This window comes from Mandrillus leucophaeus, unplaced genomic scaffold (genome assembly GCF_000951045.1).
Source record: "Mandrillus leucophaeus isolate KB7577 unplaced genomic scaffold, Mleu.le_1.0 Scaffold612, whole genome shotgun sequence".
Taxonomy (NCBI): Eukaryota; Metazoa; Chordata; class Mammalia; order Primates; family Cercopithecidae; genus Mandrillus; species Mandrillus leucophaeus.
Window position 1 is genome coordinate 343,126 of NW_012106609.1, and position 16,970 is coordinate 360,095.

At 47.1% G+C, this 16,970-nt stretch overlaps 1 protein-coding gene across 1 annotated transcript in view; it reads left to right on the forward strand.

The window, feature by feature from the left end:
• EPHB1 (EPH receptor B1) overlaps positions 1–16,970 on the forward strand; it is a 443,952-nt gene that overhangs the window by 120,299 nt on the left and 306,683 nt on the right. Inside the window, exon 2 of the mRNA XM_012000023.1 lies at positions 9,903–9,967. Within this exon, the coding sequence (XP_011855413.1) occupies positions 9,903–9,967 (65 nt within the window). The remainder of the gene's footprint in view (positions 1–9,902; positions 9,968–16,970) is intronic.

Consider the following 16,970-nt stretch of genomic DNA (forward strand, 5'->3'; position numbering starts at 1 on the left):
AGTGTGGTCAGGACTTGGCCATGCTGGCGTGTAGCTGCCTCCTTGTGTGGGGCACTACAGGACTCTGTGGGGAGGGTGGTTGGAGACTTTGGGGCTACCTTCCATGGGCTACTAATTTAAGCCCTGAGCATCATCAGGCGTCTGGCAGAAACAGATGGCACGGTAGAAAGAGGTGATTGAGGGGAGATTAATGAAGGTCTGTTTACAAAGGTTGCACGGAGTTAAAGACAGGCAACAAGAATGACAAAGCACTCAGGGACTAGCAGCAGCAGGGGGCTTTTACCACGCATACGTTTGAAGGACGTAGGGAGGGAGCCATCTTCCCAGAACTAGGCAAGAGCTGCAGCTACAGGAGGGGCCACCAGCCTCTCCCTGTCAGCAGGCAGGAGCATCTCACTTCCCATGTCCTATAGCTCCTGCTGGTGAAGGAGCCCAGTGGATGCCTCTCTCTGCCCAGGGCAGGGAAGAGAAGGGTAGAGAGTGGTCCTTGAGGAGCAAATAGAAACCATCACTCACCTGCTAGAATGGATATCTTTGGAGGAAGCGCCTGGCCTTCCTTGTGTCTGTGTCCTCCAAGCTCCCAGCGCAGCCCCTAGTATTTGTTGGAGGCAATCCAACGGCCCTATTTCCCAGTGTCCTAACCCTCTTGTAATGGGTTGAACTGTGTCCCTCACAAAAAAGATATGTTGGAGTCCTGACCCTGAGTACCTCACAATGCAGCCTTATTTGGAAACAGGGTTACTGCAGATGTAAATAGTTAAGACGAAGTCATACTACAGTATGACAGACCCCTCATCCAATATGACTGGCGTCCTTATAAAATAGTCACGCCACGTAAAGGCAGAGACAGGGAGAGCAGCATGCGATGAGGTAGGCAGATTGGAGTTGGCAGCTGCAAGCCAAGGAACACCAGAGATCCCAGGCAAACCACCAGAAGCAAGAAGTGGTCAGGAAAGATCCTCCCCGACAGGTTCAGAGGAAGTATGGCCCTGATACCATCTTGATTTGGGATTTTTAGCGTCCTGGACACCTCTGTTGTTTTAAGCCACTGAGGTTGTGGTGCTGTTACAGCAGTCCTAAGAAACTAATACAGCTTCTGAAGTAAGTTCCATATTTTATTAGTGAAAAGCACTCACATAGTACAAGCATACACACTACTAAGCCACTGTAAGACCATGCCAGACCTGGGGATTCCAGAGGCAGAAAGTCCATCGTAGATCCAGAGGTCCCCTCTAGTTTCTTGTCACGTTTCTCAGAACTAAGAACTAAGAACTAAGAGCCAGAAGAAACCCTCTGAACCAGAGAGGAGAACAACCATCAAAAGCCATGTACCAAGTGCTGAGCTGGGCTGGGCAGGTAGGGCAGCCCTTCCGAAGCCGATTCCCAGCCTTACACAGCTCTGTACATTGAGCAGACCTTCCCATGTCCCCATGCTCTGGTCTGCTTCTCTGGAAGTCTACCTTGGAAGAGTTCTGGAGGGAGAGAAATGGCTCTGGGCCTTCCCACTGGTTCGTGAGCTATGCCACGTGTGAACCAGTACCTAATCTAGGGCCTGTCCCAACTCCTTCAGGCACATTTCTATGCTGTGACCCATCTAAGCTGCGGCTTCTTTCTAGTTACCATAACTAATTGCACCTTGGAATATAAAAGAAACAGAAGCAGGAGGACGTAGTGGGTAGGACTGTGCTGATCTGTACATCCTTTAAAAGAGCAAATTTCACAGTTTGTTCTATAAGTTAAATGCCTTTTCAGACTCATTCAGTCAGTCAGTCAGTAGATGGGTTGGGTTGGCACCTTCAGTTTCCTCAGGCTTGTTTCTTATCTTTCTCACTGGCCTTTGCCACAAATCAACCAGTGGAGACTTATACAATAAGAGCTTCCATTTGCCTAGCATTTACACTGGCAAGAACAGTAAATAAATGTTAGTCAAATGAGTGTTCTTAAGAAAACACAGAACATCTTTATGGGCATGGCTCTGTTGACTCAGGGCAGGAAGAAAGAGGGAAAGCCTCTTCCCGTGTTGTACATTAGGATTTTGATACTCAGCCTGACTTGATTTGCTCATCAGTTGTGGAGCTGGGGTTTGAACCCAGATCTTCAGGGTTTATAGAACATTTATGTTGTATGAGGGCATCTGACCAAGTTCTGTGGAACAGAAGTCACAGTTCTGCTCTGTGAACGTACTTCAAATATACTCAGATATAAAAAGTGATAATGAAAACTAACCATTCAAACAGTATGAGTTCTGTGGAGGAAGGAAGACCTCCATGGGTAGGACTAGGTCGAGTCTTTCAGGTATGCAGGGGGAGTAGGAAGACAGTCTAGGCAGGAGTGACACCATGAGCAGAAATGGGGCACTGGAAGAAGGGCTTCCTTTAGGGAACTGGAGATCAATTTGGAAGAGATGGGTTTAGATCAGAAAGCTCTTAAAGGTCAGGCATTTGTGGCGTATCTTGGAGTTAGTGGAGAGACTTTGAAAATCATAAAGTAGAGGAATGAGATGTGATGAAAGAGTCATTTTCTGAAAATTGGTTAAATTTTTATTTCTGAATTTGTGTCGTGTAAAACAGCACAGTAATAATTAGGAAGCTCATCTGTAAACCAACATCCCCCACCCAGCAGCTGTTCCATCTCGCTACCTACTCTTTTTGGGTAGTTGCTATTTCACTCGGTTGAAACACTGTCTTCTGAGTTGCATCTGTTGGCTCACACAGTTCTGCTTCCTGCTTTCTGTTTCACTGCTCACATTCTGCTCACTGCTACATTGTCTTCATAACACTCCAGGCGTGTGAATGTGCTATCCTGCACATCTTCCTTCCCCTATGGATGGGCTGGTTCCAGCTTTTCTCATAGTCTAGATAACGATGCAATGATCAGCTTCATGATATAGGGCTTTTTGTTTTCTTCTGAAATTATTTTCTTTGAACAAATTCTTGGGAGTGAAATTATTAGGTGGCTGGAGACTCTATAAGCCTTTCTTTAGTGTGGCCATGTTACTTTTTAAAAAGCTGAACTATTTACATTGTCAGACAATGAAGTCACCAGCTGCATAAAGAGCAACTCAGATGAGGCCTCCTGAATGAGACACCAGTTACGAGGTGGACGCTGTGGTCCTCATGTGCAAGAATGAAGCCCTGGGGTCAGATAGGGTGCTGAGAATGAAAAGGAATAGATGCTGTAAAGGAAGAAAGAACCATTGGAATATGGTGAATGATTGAGTAAAAGACTGAAGTAGAGGAAGGAATCAAAACTAAATACTGCTGAAGTTTCACAACTGGGCTCCAGGAAGTTTGGAAGGGTTTGATGTGAAGAAGAAGAGAATTGCTGGAGGGAGAAGATTTAGATGGGGTAGACACATGGGAGATGAGTTGTGGAAAGTTTGCTTGGAACACGTTGTCTTTGAACTTCTGTGGCTGTGCTGGGCCCAGGCAGTGGTCATGATAGAAAACAGACTGGTGCCCTTGACAGTTTACAGTCAACCAAGCCGATCCCAAAATCCAAAGCCAGCAGGCAACGTGAGGCCAATTCGGACCAATAGGGACGAGATTACAGGGAGACCAGCCTGTACAGGCAGCAGGAGGTCCGGACATGGTGTGAAGTTGGGGTTTAAACACCTTTAGTGCTGGCCCCTGTTGCAGGGGCTGAGGGTCAAGGGCAGCAGACACCCTGAGGAGCCATATGGGCATCATACAGGAGTTCCATGCCAATAGGGCTGGCCTGCCCAGCCAGAAGACCATGTGCAGACCAGGTCCAGAGGGCAGCCCAGAGAGCCCTAGGGAAGGCAGAGGACCTGGCCACGCACACCCTCGGCATCTAATGCAGTCTGGATTTGGGACTGGCGGTTATTATTTAATATGTCCCACTCTTGCCAGTATGTACTGTCTTAGGTCAGGGGCGTGTGTGTGTGTGTGTGTGTGTGTGTATGTATGCATGCACCTGTGTGTGTGCTCATACACAAATATGTGAAGGGGATGGGGGTGGTCTCTGTTCTTTCAACAGCCAGGGGCTGGGAAAAAGAAAGAGGAGGTTCCAGCTGCCTGCTAGGCTCCATACACTTGTCATTTTATTCCATGCTCACATTGTTCCTATGAGTCCATCTTCTACCATTCACTGAGGCTGCCATTGCAGATCTATTTGCACGGTTATTGGAATAATTTCTGTTTTCTGTGTGGCTGCAAGCTCCCTGAGGGCTGGAATGTCTATCTATTCCCTGTTCATCTCTGCTTGCACAGCACTCCCTTCCCCACATCTCCATGGGAGTTACTAAAAATTCTTTGTTGAATGCATACCTGAACCCCTTTTCACCACCTTACAGCTCTCTTGCAAGGATCCTCTGTGGAGGTAGATGGAAGGAGTTGGGGCTGCCGTGTGTCCTTTGTGCAGTGGGACCAACTCTCGGCTGCTTGCATTTACATCATAGCAGCTTTGTTCTTGAGCTTTTCCATGGTGTGGCTTTCAGGCTTAAAGAGTTCTGTGGGCTGTGGAGAATAACACAGGGAAATGACTGCATGGTGGCACTAGCCCTGTCCTGCTTGAAAGGTCTGTGGACTTGCCTTATCAAATACACATAAGGCACTGCTCAGAAAAGGCCTGGAAGCTGCTATTCCATCTGTCAGTATATGTTGTATTTTGTTATCATGATGGAAGGACACTGTAAATATTTCAACTGAATATCTGATTAATGTCTCTCCAAAAAGCATGGCAGAGCTGTAGAAAGAGGGTTTATTTATTTCCTTTTCAACATGATGGGTGTCTAATTTTTCCCAAATGTCAGTATATCCAAAGGTGCCAATCCAGACAGAAACAGAAACTGCCTGCAGGGCCAGGCAGTAGCTGCCTCTTCTTCCTCACAGGAGGCTCAGACCTGGCCCCACCATCTGGACCCCCAGCCGGTGGCCCCACTGGTTGGTGGGAATGCCCTGAGGGTTTCCATACTGAAACTTCTACAGGGAAGTGTTCCCTGGGAATATGGGATCTCTGTCAGGTTTTTTGTTTGTTTGTGTGTTTGTTGTTTGTTCTTCCAACAAACAAAAACATATTTTTTGAGATGGGCTCTTGCTATGTTGCTAAGGTTGGTCTCAAACTCTAGGTTCAAGAGATGTCCCACCTCAGTCTCCCCTGAATAGCTGGGGTTACAGGTGCACACCACAGTACCTGGCTCTATGCCAGGCTTCTTATGCATCCCATCCTTCCCAGGTTCCTGCAAGTCAAGCCAACCCTTGCCAGAGATCCCTTCTATCTCCCTTCTTAGCCTCCCTTCTCCTTTTGCTCACTGTTTCTCACTCTCCCATCTGCTTGGGATGACTCCTACTTCATTCCCTTCAACCGGTCCTTGCCCCTCCCACTGTTGCTTTTAGGAGTCACTCTCCCATCTCTGTCCCAAGAAGCAGGGGGAGATACTCCATTCTTTCCTTCTCACCATTGCCCACCCCTTTCCAGGAAACCTCAAGCATTTCCCGTTGCCTACACACAGGGCGAGACTCCCTGATGCTCGCTGTTGGGACAGGCACACCTGTTCCCCACATACAGAAGAATATTTCTGGTTCTTTTTTCCAGTGTTTTTCTCATAGGCTCAGCCAGAATAGGGTGCCAGTTATGACTTTGCTTCTTGTCCTTTCCTCAACTAAACCATTAATTTCTCTAGGGCACACATCAATTTATATGCATTGTTATAGCCCCAACATGTGTTATTCCCTTGGTCTTTACAACAATACAAAGAAGAAAGGAGATGAAATATCATTAGATGTGTAACATAATTAGATTCTTAAAGATACTTTATTGATATCATATAGGATATACCATCTCGGATTCTTGTTGTAGCTAAAGAGACTGAAGCTTGGAGTGATTAAGTTATAGTAATAGCAATACCGCATGTTCCAGTGTTCTATTTCACTCAGCCTCACATTCTCCCCCCATAATCCTGGCTGCTAGTTAGCACTAGACCCATCCTGAAGTTGAGGGGTGCAGACGGAGAGAGAAATGGAGAGAGACACAGGGAGGGCGGAGGGACAGGGGAGGTTGTATGACACGAGCAAAGTCATATCTCTTCTAGGTAGTGAAGATGGGACTTGCAATCTGGTCTGCCCACACCAGCACTCTCTCTACCCTGCATGTGCCCTTCCCGGCGATCTCCCCTTGGGCACTGAGTATGTGCTCCCAGAGGGTGGTGGGCATGGGTCCCAGAGTCGTGTCCTCTGCAGGAATCCCCAGATCTGACAGCACCACATGCACTTCCAGCTGGGTTGGTCCCCATGCCACTGTTTGAGAGCAGAAGTGATGGTAAATATTTAATTGTGCTTCCACCATAACTTTCTGCCAGAACTCTCAATATGCTTTATAAATGCAAATGAGCGCGCTCTTCCTCTCCAGGGAGATGTAAACCTGCTCAAATCACTTTTATTCAGCCCCCACCAGAGTGTAGTGCCATCATCAGGAGCTCTCTGTGCCAGAAAAGAAACTGCCCTTAATCATATCGAGTGGATGGTTTATGGTTTTGTGGTCTTCTGTGTCCACAATGGGCAGATATAAAGAAATGGATTTCTCTTGCTGCAAATTCTGTCCCACAGAGTGTGTGGAAAACATTATTTAGAAGCAGATTTAATTACAGCCCTAGAGCAGGTGATCATGACTAATATGAAGTCCTGGCTGTATTTATGGGGTTAACAAAACAAATGAGTCCTTGGACGACAAAGAAGTAAAGTTGATTCTTTTATTTGCTTCTGGACTGTTTTCCTCGCCACCATCTTCTGCCGGCTCCCTGCTCCTCCAACATGATCTTGCTATTGGGTTGGGGGATGCATTATTCTGGGAGTTTTTGTGGCTTCTTGGCTTTATGAGTGAGGATCCCACTCCTGCCCAACCCCAGAGCTTCTTCAGAGCCCTTCAAAAGCCCAGGTCAGCCTTGTGGTCCATGTGCTGAGATTTCAGGCTGTTGGTGTCAGGGTGGGAAACTGTGTGACTTGGCAGAAAGCACTGCAGCTTTCTGTACCCCGATTCCCAGCTCTGCCGCAGGGACTCAGTTGCCCCTGTTTCAGGCCTTCCTGGCAGAGACATTTTAATAATCATGGAGATGAGTTTCTACAGAGCCTCATGGAGTGTCTTCTGAGAAGTGTATTATGTAAATTTGGTGTGTCATGATGATCATTATTAGTGCTGCGAAGTGGAGATGGGAGGAGGGAGGGAGAGCTGCTCCAAGCAGAGACCAGCCTCCCCAGCTGTCAGAAGAACTGGAGACGAAAACAAACTTAAGAAACCTGCTCCAGTGCTTATGTTCCTTCAAATATGCATGGGGCACGACTCAATCCGAACACAAACTCACATGGGTAGGAAAATGCAGCTTTCTTTATTTCATTTTATGCCTGTTCATTTCCAGTTTGAGCCCCTGTTTCGCTGGGGTAGCAGAAGTGCTATCTGGGTTACAAGTAGGCCCATCATGTTAAACTTTGGAGGAAGGCGCTCCCTGGCTCTGTTGGCTCCTGTCCACACAGGCACCTGCTGAGATACCCTGTACCTCACCTGAACCCTGCTCATATCCCATGCAGGTCACCACTGGATGCTCCCAGGTCCCCCTCATTAGACCCACTCAGGCCCTTTGGCCCCCCTGCTGTCCCTGAGTGCCATGTTAGTCTGGCGGGGCCTTTGGCCACTCCCTCACCTCCCTAGGATGCTGAATATCCAAGCCCGAGTCCTAGACAGGCTCTCAGCATTTCTCCTGTGGAGTGGGTAGCTCTTTGGGATTGAGTGAGCAATGAGAGCATAGGAAGACCCTTTCTTCCACACAGCTCCCCATTTATCACTTCTGTTTTAATTCCCTTAGTCCTGCCCCTTAGGGTGGGTTTCTCTGCAAACTTTTGGTTTATGAGAGGGTTCTTCTATTTCATAATGGGCCCAAGATTTTGTGACTCTGCATTGACATCTCCTCCCTGATGCGGTAAGCAAGGAGTAGCTGTTCTCATGGTGATGGGAAGGAGAGGCAGTGGGAAGGACAAGAGGAGAAAAAAACCCCAAACGATGCATCATTTATATTGTACCCTTCCCTGTTTGTTGAGTAGCTATGCAGCTGGGAGGTGCTGTGTCTGTTCCCTTGATACATATCCTGGGAACGCAGGTGGCTAGGACACCATCACCTGCCCATATAGCACCATTGTGTAAATTTTTAAAAGTGCTCCTCTGCAACAATTGGATATCCACATCAAGAAAAAAGTGCATTGATCCTATACCTTCCACCTTATGCAAAAATTAACTTGAATCATAGACCTAGGTAGGAGAAAAAAATATTTGCGACCTTGGGTTAGGCAAAGATTTTTCAGACGCAGCACTAAAGTGTAAAAGAAAACAAAATGATAAATTGTACTTCATCAAAATTAAAAACTTCTGATTTTTGAAAGACACTGTTACGAAAATGAAAACATAAGCCACAGACCAGGAGAAAATATTTGCAAAGCATGTATCTGAAAAAGGAGTTGTATTCAGAATATATAAAGACCTCTCAAACTCAATGATAAGAAAATAATCCATTTAAAAAGGAGAAAAAGATTTGAATAGACCCTTCAAAGAAGATTTATGGATGACAAATAAGTATGTGACAAGATGTTTAATACCATTCGCCAGCAAGGAAATGAACATTAGGACCATAATGATATAGTACTACACACTGATTAAAATGGCTAAAGTTAAAAACAAATGACCATGCCAAGTGTCAATGAAAATATGGAGGAACTGGAATTCCCATAGACTCTCACAATAATAACCCCAAACTGGGAACAACAGGTGAATGAATAAACAAATGGTGGCACATCACACAAGAGAGTATTACTCAACGATAAAAAGAAATTAGCTATTGGCATACACAACAATATGAATAAGTCTTAAAATAATTATGCTGAGTGAGAGAAGCCAGATTTGTAAAAAATGGCGTGTACTATATGGTTCCATTTATAAGAAATGTGAGAAAATGCCATTTAATCTACAGTGACAGAAAGCATATGAGTCATTGCCTGGGACAGGGACATGGTGGGTTAGGAGTAGGAGGAAGGAAAGTATTACAAAGGGACTAAAGAAACTTTTGGGTATGATGAATATGTTTATTAATTTGTAGTGATGGTTTCACTGGTGTACATATATATCAAAATGTGTCAAATGATACATTTTAAATATGTGCAGTTTATCCCTGATGGCTCCTAGGAGCTCACAGCAGCATCCAGCTGTCTGTCTTTCCTTTCCTGTGGCCAGAGGAAGGAAGGTAACCAGCTGGCTGCTGTGGCCACCCTTGCAACTTCATCACCTGCATGGTAGGCTGCTGGGATGTGAGATGTGTGTTTGTGTTCTATGTGAAACCTTTGCCAAAGCTATGTGAGCCCTTTGGAGTTGATGGGAAGTCACCCAAGGGTGTCAATATAGATGCCTGATGGGGAGGCAGAGGAGAATGTGTGGAGAGGAAGGAGGGCAGACAGATGAGGCCAGAGAAGCCTCACAATGGGGAGGAAGAAGGCAGAAAGAGGTGGCCTAGAAAGGCCCGAGGAAGGAATTAAATTTGGCTACTTGGTCAACACGGCCCTGGTAGAATCCCTGGGAAGAAGCTGGGTCTTGGGGGTAAAGGGGTGGGTGCACAGATGACTTCATCCAACACAGGAGCCTTGGGGCCACTGGGGAGACAGCACTGAACTTAGCGTCAGACCTGAGGTCTGTATCAAACTTTGCCATAAGCTGCATAATCTTAGCAGGCTTCTTTTGCTATCTGAGCCTTGGGCTTCACAGAGGGGCCTGGGCTTGAAAGTGCACAAAGCTCCTTGTACTACTGTCATTTACTATCACAAACAACTTCATGATCTTGAGGACCACTGCATAGCAATCCTTCTGACTCATCGTTTTTTTGTTTATTCTTTTTTCTTTTCAATCTACAGAAACGTTAATGGACACCAGAACGGCTACTGCAGAGCTGGGCTGGACGGCCAATCCTGCATCAGGGGTGAGTATCACACCATTCGTCTTTCAGTCCTGCTGTGAGTTCCTGGACCCATACGATATCTAGGAGAGTAGAGACTACCCAGAGCAGTACCTGTGGGGAATGGAATACAGGTGTGAATGGGTGTGTCCACTGCCCATCCATGTAAAGACAGCACTGGGGGTCTCAGACCTGAGCTGCTGCCTTGTGTGGTGATGTAGACCATCTCTTGACACAGTCGTTTCTGAAAGCTGATACCTAGACAACTGGGGCCATGGCTGTGTGGGGATGGGGGCAGGGTGGTGACACTGAGGCAGATCAGAGATCTGTGATGCCCAAAGGGCTGCAGCAAAGGCAAAGACATGAGGGAGGAGGTAGAGTTCAGAATGGCCAAGGCTCTCTTTCACCTAGACCTTGCCTTGGAGAGACAGTCATGATTTATTTGTATAGTGTTCATGTACCTGGTCAACTACAAAGATAGATTATCCTTGAGGAGCTCATGGCCTCTTGTGGGAAGCAGTGTGTGACAGTGGAGATCAACAGGCAGGTGTGGGCACAGAGTTGGGAATGAGAAGCCATGAGGTTAGACAAGAAGCCTTTATAGACAAGGTGCAAGCAAGCTGGGTTTTAGAGCATGGGTAGGAGATTGACAGATGTTGTACCGAGAGCCTGGAAAGATGTTCTAAGTAGGAAGAATGCTGGTTGAAAGGGATGATGAGATTATGAAAACACATAAGAGGGAAGAGTCTGTGTGTATGGAACAGAGCATGGTGTCAGTGCTGCTGAGATGGGGCTGGAGGGTAAGTTGGAACCTGGAATGGTGGTGATGGACTGCGACTGCCATGCGGAGCAGGGAACTTGGATTTTATCCCATAGGTAATGGCGAGATCCTGAGCAGGAGAAGGAAATGGTCACATTTGTTGACAGAATTGTAGAGAACAGTTAAGAGAAAAGCATTTAAGAGGCTCTTTAAGCAGTCTTGGATGTGACAAAAGAATCAAGTTAAAACAGGATATGCAGAGGCTAGTTTGAGAAAAGTTAAGGAGGACGAATTGGCAATGGATGGACTATGGCAGGAAGGAGAGAAAGATAGGGGAGGTGGAGATGATGTTCATGTCCCTGGCTTGGGCAGTTGGCTAATTTCAGAGCTTAATCATGAAGGGAGAAGGCAAGAGGAGGTGAGAGTGGGCTCTTCATCCCAGCCAGTGGGTGATGTCTGGCTGGGACAGGGTGGCCCTAGGCCTCCTCATCTGTCCCAGACCTTCTCTCTGCATCCTGTCCCTGTAGTCTCTATACCCCATGAAGGATCTCCAGCATAGCACTTCATCACCATGCCCTGGTTCTGCTGCAGGGATGGTTCTATTTGGGACATTCGGGTCACAGGGCAGACAGTTATCTCACCTGTGCATTCTCCACTGGGTTCTCACTGTTACCCTATCCCAGCATTTGAAGAACTGCATTGCTCGAGGCATAAGCATCATGCCTTGGAACAGGGAAGCAACGTCCAGAATGAGCTGGCATTCCCTAAAGCAGGGAGCGGGCACAGGGGCAGAGCCTGACCACACTGAACAAGTCCAAATCATGCCAGAAACACTGTGGGCAACCAGGAAAACCTTCCCACTTTTACTTGGGACTTTATGTAAAGCTGATGAGGCAGCAGTTCTTCCATATCACCTGGATATTAGGAACTTGCCGTCTTTTACAAATTATGTTATTGTTTGAAGGCTTGTGTGTTTTTACAAGGCCCTGACATGATTTATGGTTAATTTTTCCCTTGGTTTTTATACACAACACCTGTTTTCTTTATACTTCTGATATCCTTCCCCAAGGAAGATTCTCCTTGAGGGAAACATTCAAAGGCAAGGCATGCCCTTTAGAGACAGCAGCTGCCTGGGCTCTCCCTGTTTGCCCTCCCCACTTGCTACCAGCATGCTCAGCTGCCTTTCCCCAGCACTCATTGTGAGGCAACACACAGCCAGGTCATTCTTCTCCTGGTGCCCCAAGTAGCTTCTGAGTTTGTCTAGTTTACAGCAACCGGGGGAGGGTCAACGTGGCCCTTGGTCTGGGTGGAAAAGGAGGACTCAAGGACTATGCTTCCATCCCAGGCCTGCTTGTCTGTTTCCTCCGTACTCTTCCGGGACAGTACCCTCCAATTCTGTGAACACACCAGTATCTGGCTCAGACTCACATGTCTAACTGCCACTTCTTTCACTGGATGCTCATGGGCATATCAGTCTCACTTCTTTCACTGGATGCTCATGGGCATATCAGTCTCAACGTGGCCCAAGCAGATCTCACCCCCTTTTCCTTTCCCCACCCACACATGTGCATTCTCTATCCAAATCTTAGCACATTTATAAAGGCCAGAAGCCAGAAGTGATTCTTGACTTCTCCTTTTATCATCTTCAGATCTCTGCTCGTGTCCATCCTCAGGGACATGCTCTCTGCATCCCAGTCATGTTAGAGTCCCCATCACAGGTCTTCTCAGTGCCAGGGAGCTTTACCGATAGCACAATACACAGTCCCAAAGTTTACATCTCTCTGTGTTAGAATTTGATTCACTTCTAGCCCCCCTTCAGCCATATTATAACCTCCAGGGTGGCCAGGACTCTGTGCATTTGTTCATCATTGGCAGCTTACACCTAGTTCACTACCTAACTCAATGTTTCACTGTTGAAAGTTTCTGACTTGAGCAAGTGGGTGGATGATGGTGCCATCCTTGAAGTCAGAGGACACAGGAGGAGGAGTATGCTTGGGTGGGAAGAGGATGAGTCAATCTGGGACCTGTCAAGCTTGAAGCGTCTCTGAGGCACCCACGGGAAGGTGTGCCGTCAGCATTTGACTCTGGGGCAATGGAATCAGAAGGCGGCCACATGTCAGTGAGATGGGAGCCTGGGGCGTGGCTGCAGTCTCCCAGGGGAGTGTCCACAGGGGAAAGAGTTGAGAGCTTTGGATGGATAACCTGCACTGAAGTGCCAAATAGAACCTGACATGGAGACTGGGAAAGAGTGGGCTGGGAGCAGGAGAAAACCAAGGGGAGGTCCAGTTTTAGAAGCCAGGAGAAGAGTGTGTCAGGGAGGAGGGCACAAAAGTGGCAAATGCCTCTGGGTGTTAAACATTTCCACTGGGTTTAGCTGCCAGAAACCCTGAGGTTAAGTATACAGATGGTTTCAGAGGGGCCCAGGGCGGGAAGCCAGAAAGCAGAGAGGTGAAGAGTCCGTAGGAGGTGGGGCAGTAGAGACAGCAATTGGTAAGGGGAGGGAGGACAGAGCTTGGTAGATGGAGGGAACAAGGGGCTGTGGGCGCATTTGCCTTTCCCAGGGAAACGGCTCTTTTCCTGTTGAAATAGTAAGACACAGATAAAGGCGCCTACGGAGAGCTGAGAGTGCTCAGTTTTGACATGACAGAGCCATGGAATAGAAAATTCCTCTCAGCTTCGTATCTTCTCTCTGGGTTGGAAGTGAGGTTTGGAGGGTGAGGCATGTGGAGTCTGGGTAGCAGGTGTTGAGAGGGCACAAAAGGAACTGCTACTGAGAGCTGCAGAGAGGCTGGTCGTGTTTTGGAGGAATATGGCCAGGAGTAAGAGCTGGATTGTGGCTGACAACTGTGCACGCATGAGGATCCTGATCTACAGGCCTCCTTCAGCTGCCTGACTGCCTGGAAGAGCTGTGGCAGTGGGATCATCCAGAGTTCTGGTTGCACAGGAAAAAATGGCGGGACTGAAGGGGCCAGGGACTGAGGACGCTGACACCTTATTTCATGACATCTATCCCACAGGAAGGAGAGTGAGGCCAGGAGGACTGGTGTGACCAGCCCAGGGGCCCCAGATGTAGGTATCAATGAGGCTAAAGAACAGATGTGATGGCATGGCTGGGACTGGAGGAAGACCTGGCACCTTGACATCAGATTTAAGACACACAGAGCTCTTCCGGGTGATGAAGAGGCTCTGAGTGGATCACCGTGTGAGCTGCTGGAGCAGAGGAGGATGAACTTCATGGCACTGAGGAGCTCAGGTGTTTGAGAAGCCAGGAGGCTTGGGAGAGCAGGAGTTCACCTTTTTCTGAGACCTAGTGTGGAGAAGATTGGGGAGGGAGATGGACTGTCAGCCCAAACAGGAGGGAATGTCCTCAGATTGTTTCTCTGCAGTCAGGACACCACGTGTGGATGCTTAAGGTGGAGATGGTGGGTGGCATTGTTCTGGAGGCCTCAAAGGAACTGGGTTTGCCTCATCCAGAGGAGTCACACAATGCTGCCAGGGGCCCAGCTGGCATTGCAATGGGCCCCATCCACAGTGCATAGCCTGTGTGGCAGGCTTCCCAGACCCAGAGAGAGGCCAAGGGACTCTTCCTTTTATGGGGCTTTGTGTGTGCCTTTGCTGCTGTACTTGAGAACTACTAGATATAAGAAGGGGTTGGACCACTCACCTACACAAAGCCCACAGATCATTCCCAGTTTTATTGTTGGAAAGCAATATTACATGGCAAAACCAGAAAGTGTTCCCAGATTAAAATTGCTGCTTTATAATCTATTGCAGCACCCTGCCTTTCATTGAAGGCCTTTAGGTTTAATCTAAATCAGGGGCTACCTGGTGAACAGAGGAAAAAGGTAACAAACACATTTACAAAGTAACAAATGCCAGGGAGAGGCTGAGCTCCCACTAACGAGCTATCCCAGGGACTGTCACCACAACCCCTGGTGACCCTTTTTGGGATGGCTTCTAGCCCTGCCCTGAAAGATTCCCTAACCTTTACATTTCTGGACCTCTAGGCAGTGGGGAGTTCAGAGAGGTCCCGTGGATAAACAGTCAGTGCCGTGCCCAGCCATGGGTAGTGCTCTGTAAACAGCAGTCTTTCTGGTTGCACCTCCAGTTCTGCTGCAGTTCCTAGATGCTCCCTGGCCTCCCTACTCTGTTCCTTCTCCCCGACACTCTATCTCTCAGGTGTCAGCTTTGTTCTCAGCCCCTCTGGGACGCTCCTGGATGCTCCTCCCACCATGGCTGGGGTGGGTCCCCCATTTATTTAAGCCTGGGGGTCTTGGTACCAACCTCTAACATACTGTCCTTCACTCTATAAGTTAAATATCTGTTGATGTGTCAGTCTTTTGCACTGGTCAGAGAATGAGTCAGCTCCCTCTCTGTGTCCCTGGTGCCCAGCAGCAGCCTGCCATAGGACAGGATCAGATTAATGTTTTGTTGACTGACTGAATAAATGAATAATGATCATTCTTGATACTTGTCTGTATCTCCAACCCAGACCCCTAAACTTAGGAGACACTCAATTTAGGTGTACTGTAACCCAAATACACTGTAACATGTTTGTTGTAGGCCTCGTAACACCCAATTGGTGGTCAATATCTTTTTCAAGAGCATAATTAGTGATGCACATGGAGCCACTTCTCCTGAGATAAGCATGATAAAGGGGACCAGGACAGGCAGAAGAAAGTCCCCGTTGCTTTCAGTCCCCGGCTGTGATGGATTAGAAAGGTAAACCTAGTCCCTCTGATCAACAGGCTTATTTAACTTGCTTGCTGGAAATCTCAGTCCAGAGTTCTTTTACTTTTGAAGTGGTTGGCCAGGGCTCACTGGCCATTTGTACCTGGGCCACCATTGGCCTCTGTGTGTGTAAGTTTCTGTGTTGGTGAGATGTGTGGCTTATGTGTAAACATCTACCTGAGTTCTTACTTTCAAAAAAGTGCCGTGAGGGCTTCCAGTCTCCACCTCCTTCTGTGCTGTGCTGTGGAACCACCTTCAGGGCCCATGACGTGCTCTGTTGACTACTGTAACACTGGCAGATCTTCACCATAGGAAGGGGGATGTGATAGAGGAAAAACAGGAAGGAAGTCCAAAGCCAAGCCTCGTGAACCTTCAGGATGAGTGAGCTGGGCTCATGTGTGCTCCGTGTGTGTGTGTGTACATATATATATCTGTAGAAATGTAAGTATGTGTGTGTGCATGTATATATGTGTGTATATATATTTGTGTGTATATGTATACATGTGTCTATATGTCTGTATATATGTGTCTATATATGTTTGTATATATGTATATATGTGCTATGTGTCTGCATGTATGTATACATATACATGTGTATATAGTGTGTATATATGTGTATCTGTATATATGTGTATGAATGTATATATATATGTGTATATATGTGTGTCTGTGTACATATGCTTGTGTGTGTGTGTGTGTGTGTGTGTGTGTGTTTGTATATATGTATGAAGTTAAATTAGCTGATCTCACCCTGTGCTTCTGTAAGCAGTTCTAGAGTTCTGGAAACACTTTCAATAATGGGAGGATTATTAGACTGAATGGAGAGCTTCAGAGCAGGCTACTGTGAAGGGAACAACATGTATTTGAATGTCCGTGTTTGGTAATTAACTCCTGATACGAAATGCATGCCCATGAGTACCGGTGCGCAGGCCGAATGCACAGCTGCTGCTTGGTTGTTTATGTGTGCGCTGTCTAGGCCATTTGGCCGTCCCTGGCTGTCTCCTCAGTCCCTGTCAGATCCCCCACCAGCTGCCCACCTCAAGTGACTCAGGAAAGCACACTCTGAAGAGAAACCCACTCTAATAACACCTCATCCATTCCAAGGCCAAGCAAAATCAATTACAATTTATCTGGTCTGATGGGTAAGACCTTTATGGAGAAGCAGTTAAGGCCTCAGGTCCTGGCATCAAATAAACTGGCTATTTTTCTGGGTCTGCACTCCCTGCCTGTGTGATCTTGGGCCTGTTATTTAGACTCCTTCGGTCTCAGGTTTCACTTCTGCTCAATGGGGTAAGGATGATAACTCTGTCATATATGAAACAATATCAGTAAAAAGTTTTCCTTGGTAAACACTTAGGAAATGTTAGCACATCACTAACCCTCTGGAGGGCTGAATTTTCTCTCTTCTTCCTTTAATGATTCAATCATGCTTATTAAGACAGAAAAGCCCAAGCTAGATTAGAAAAATCCAAGAGAAATTTAGCTCTGGGCAAAATGGTTTTGTGAATGGAAGTTCACCACGTTTGAATTTCAGGA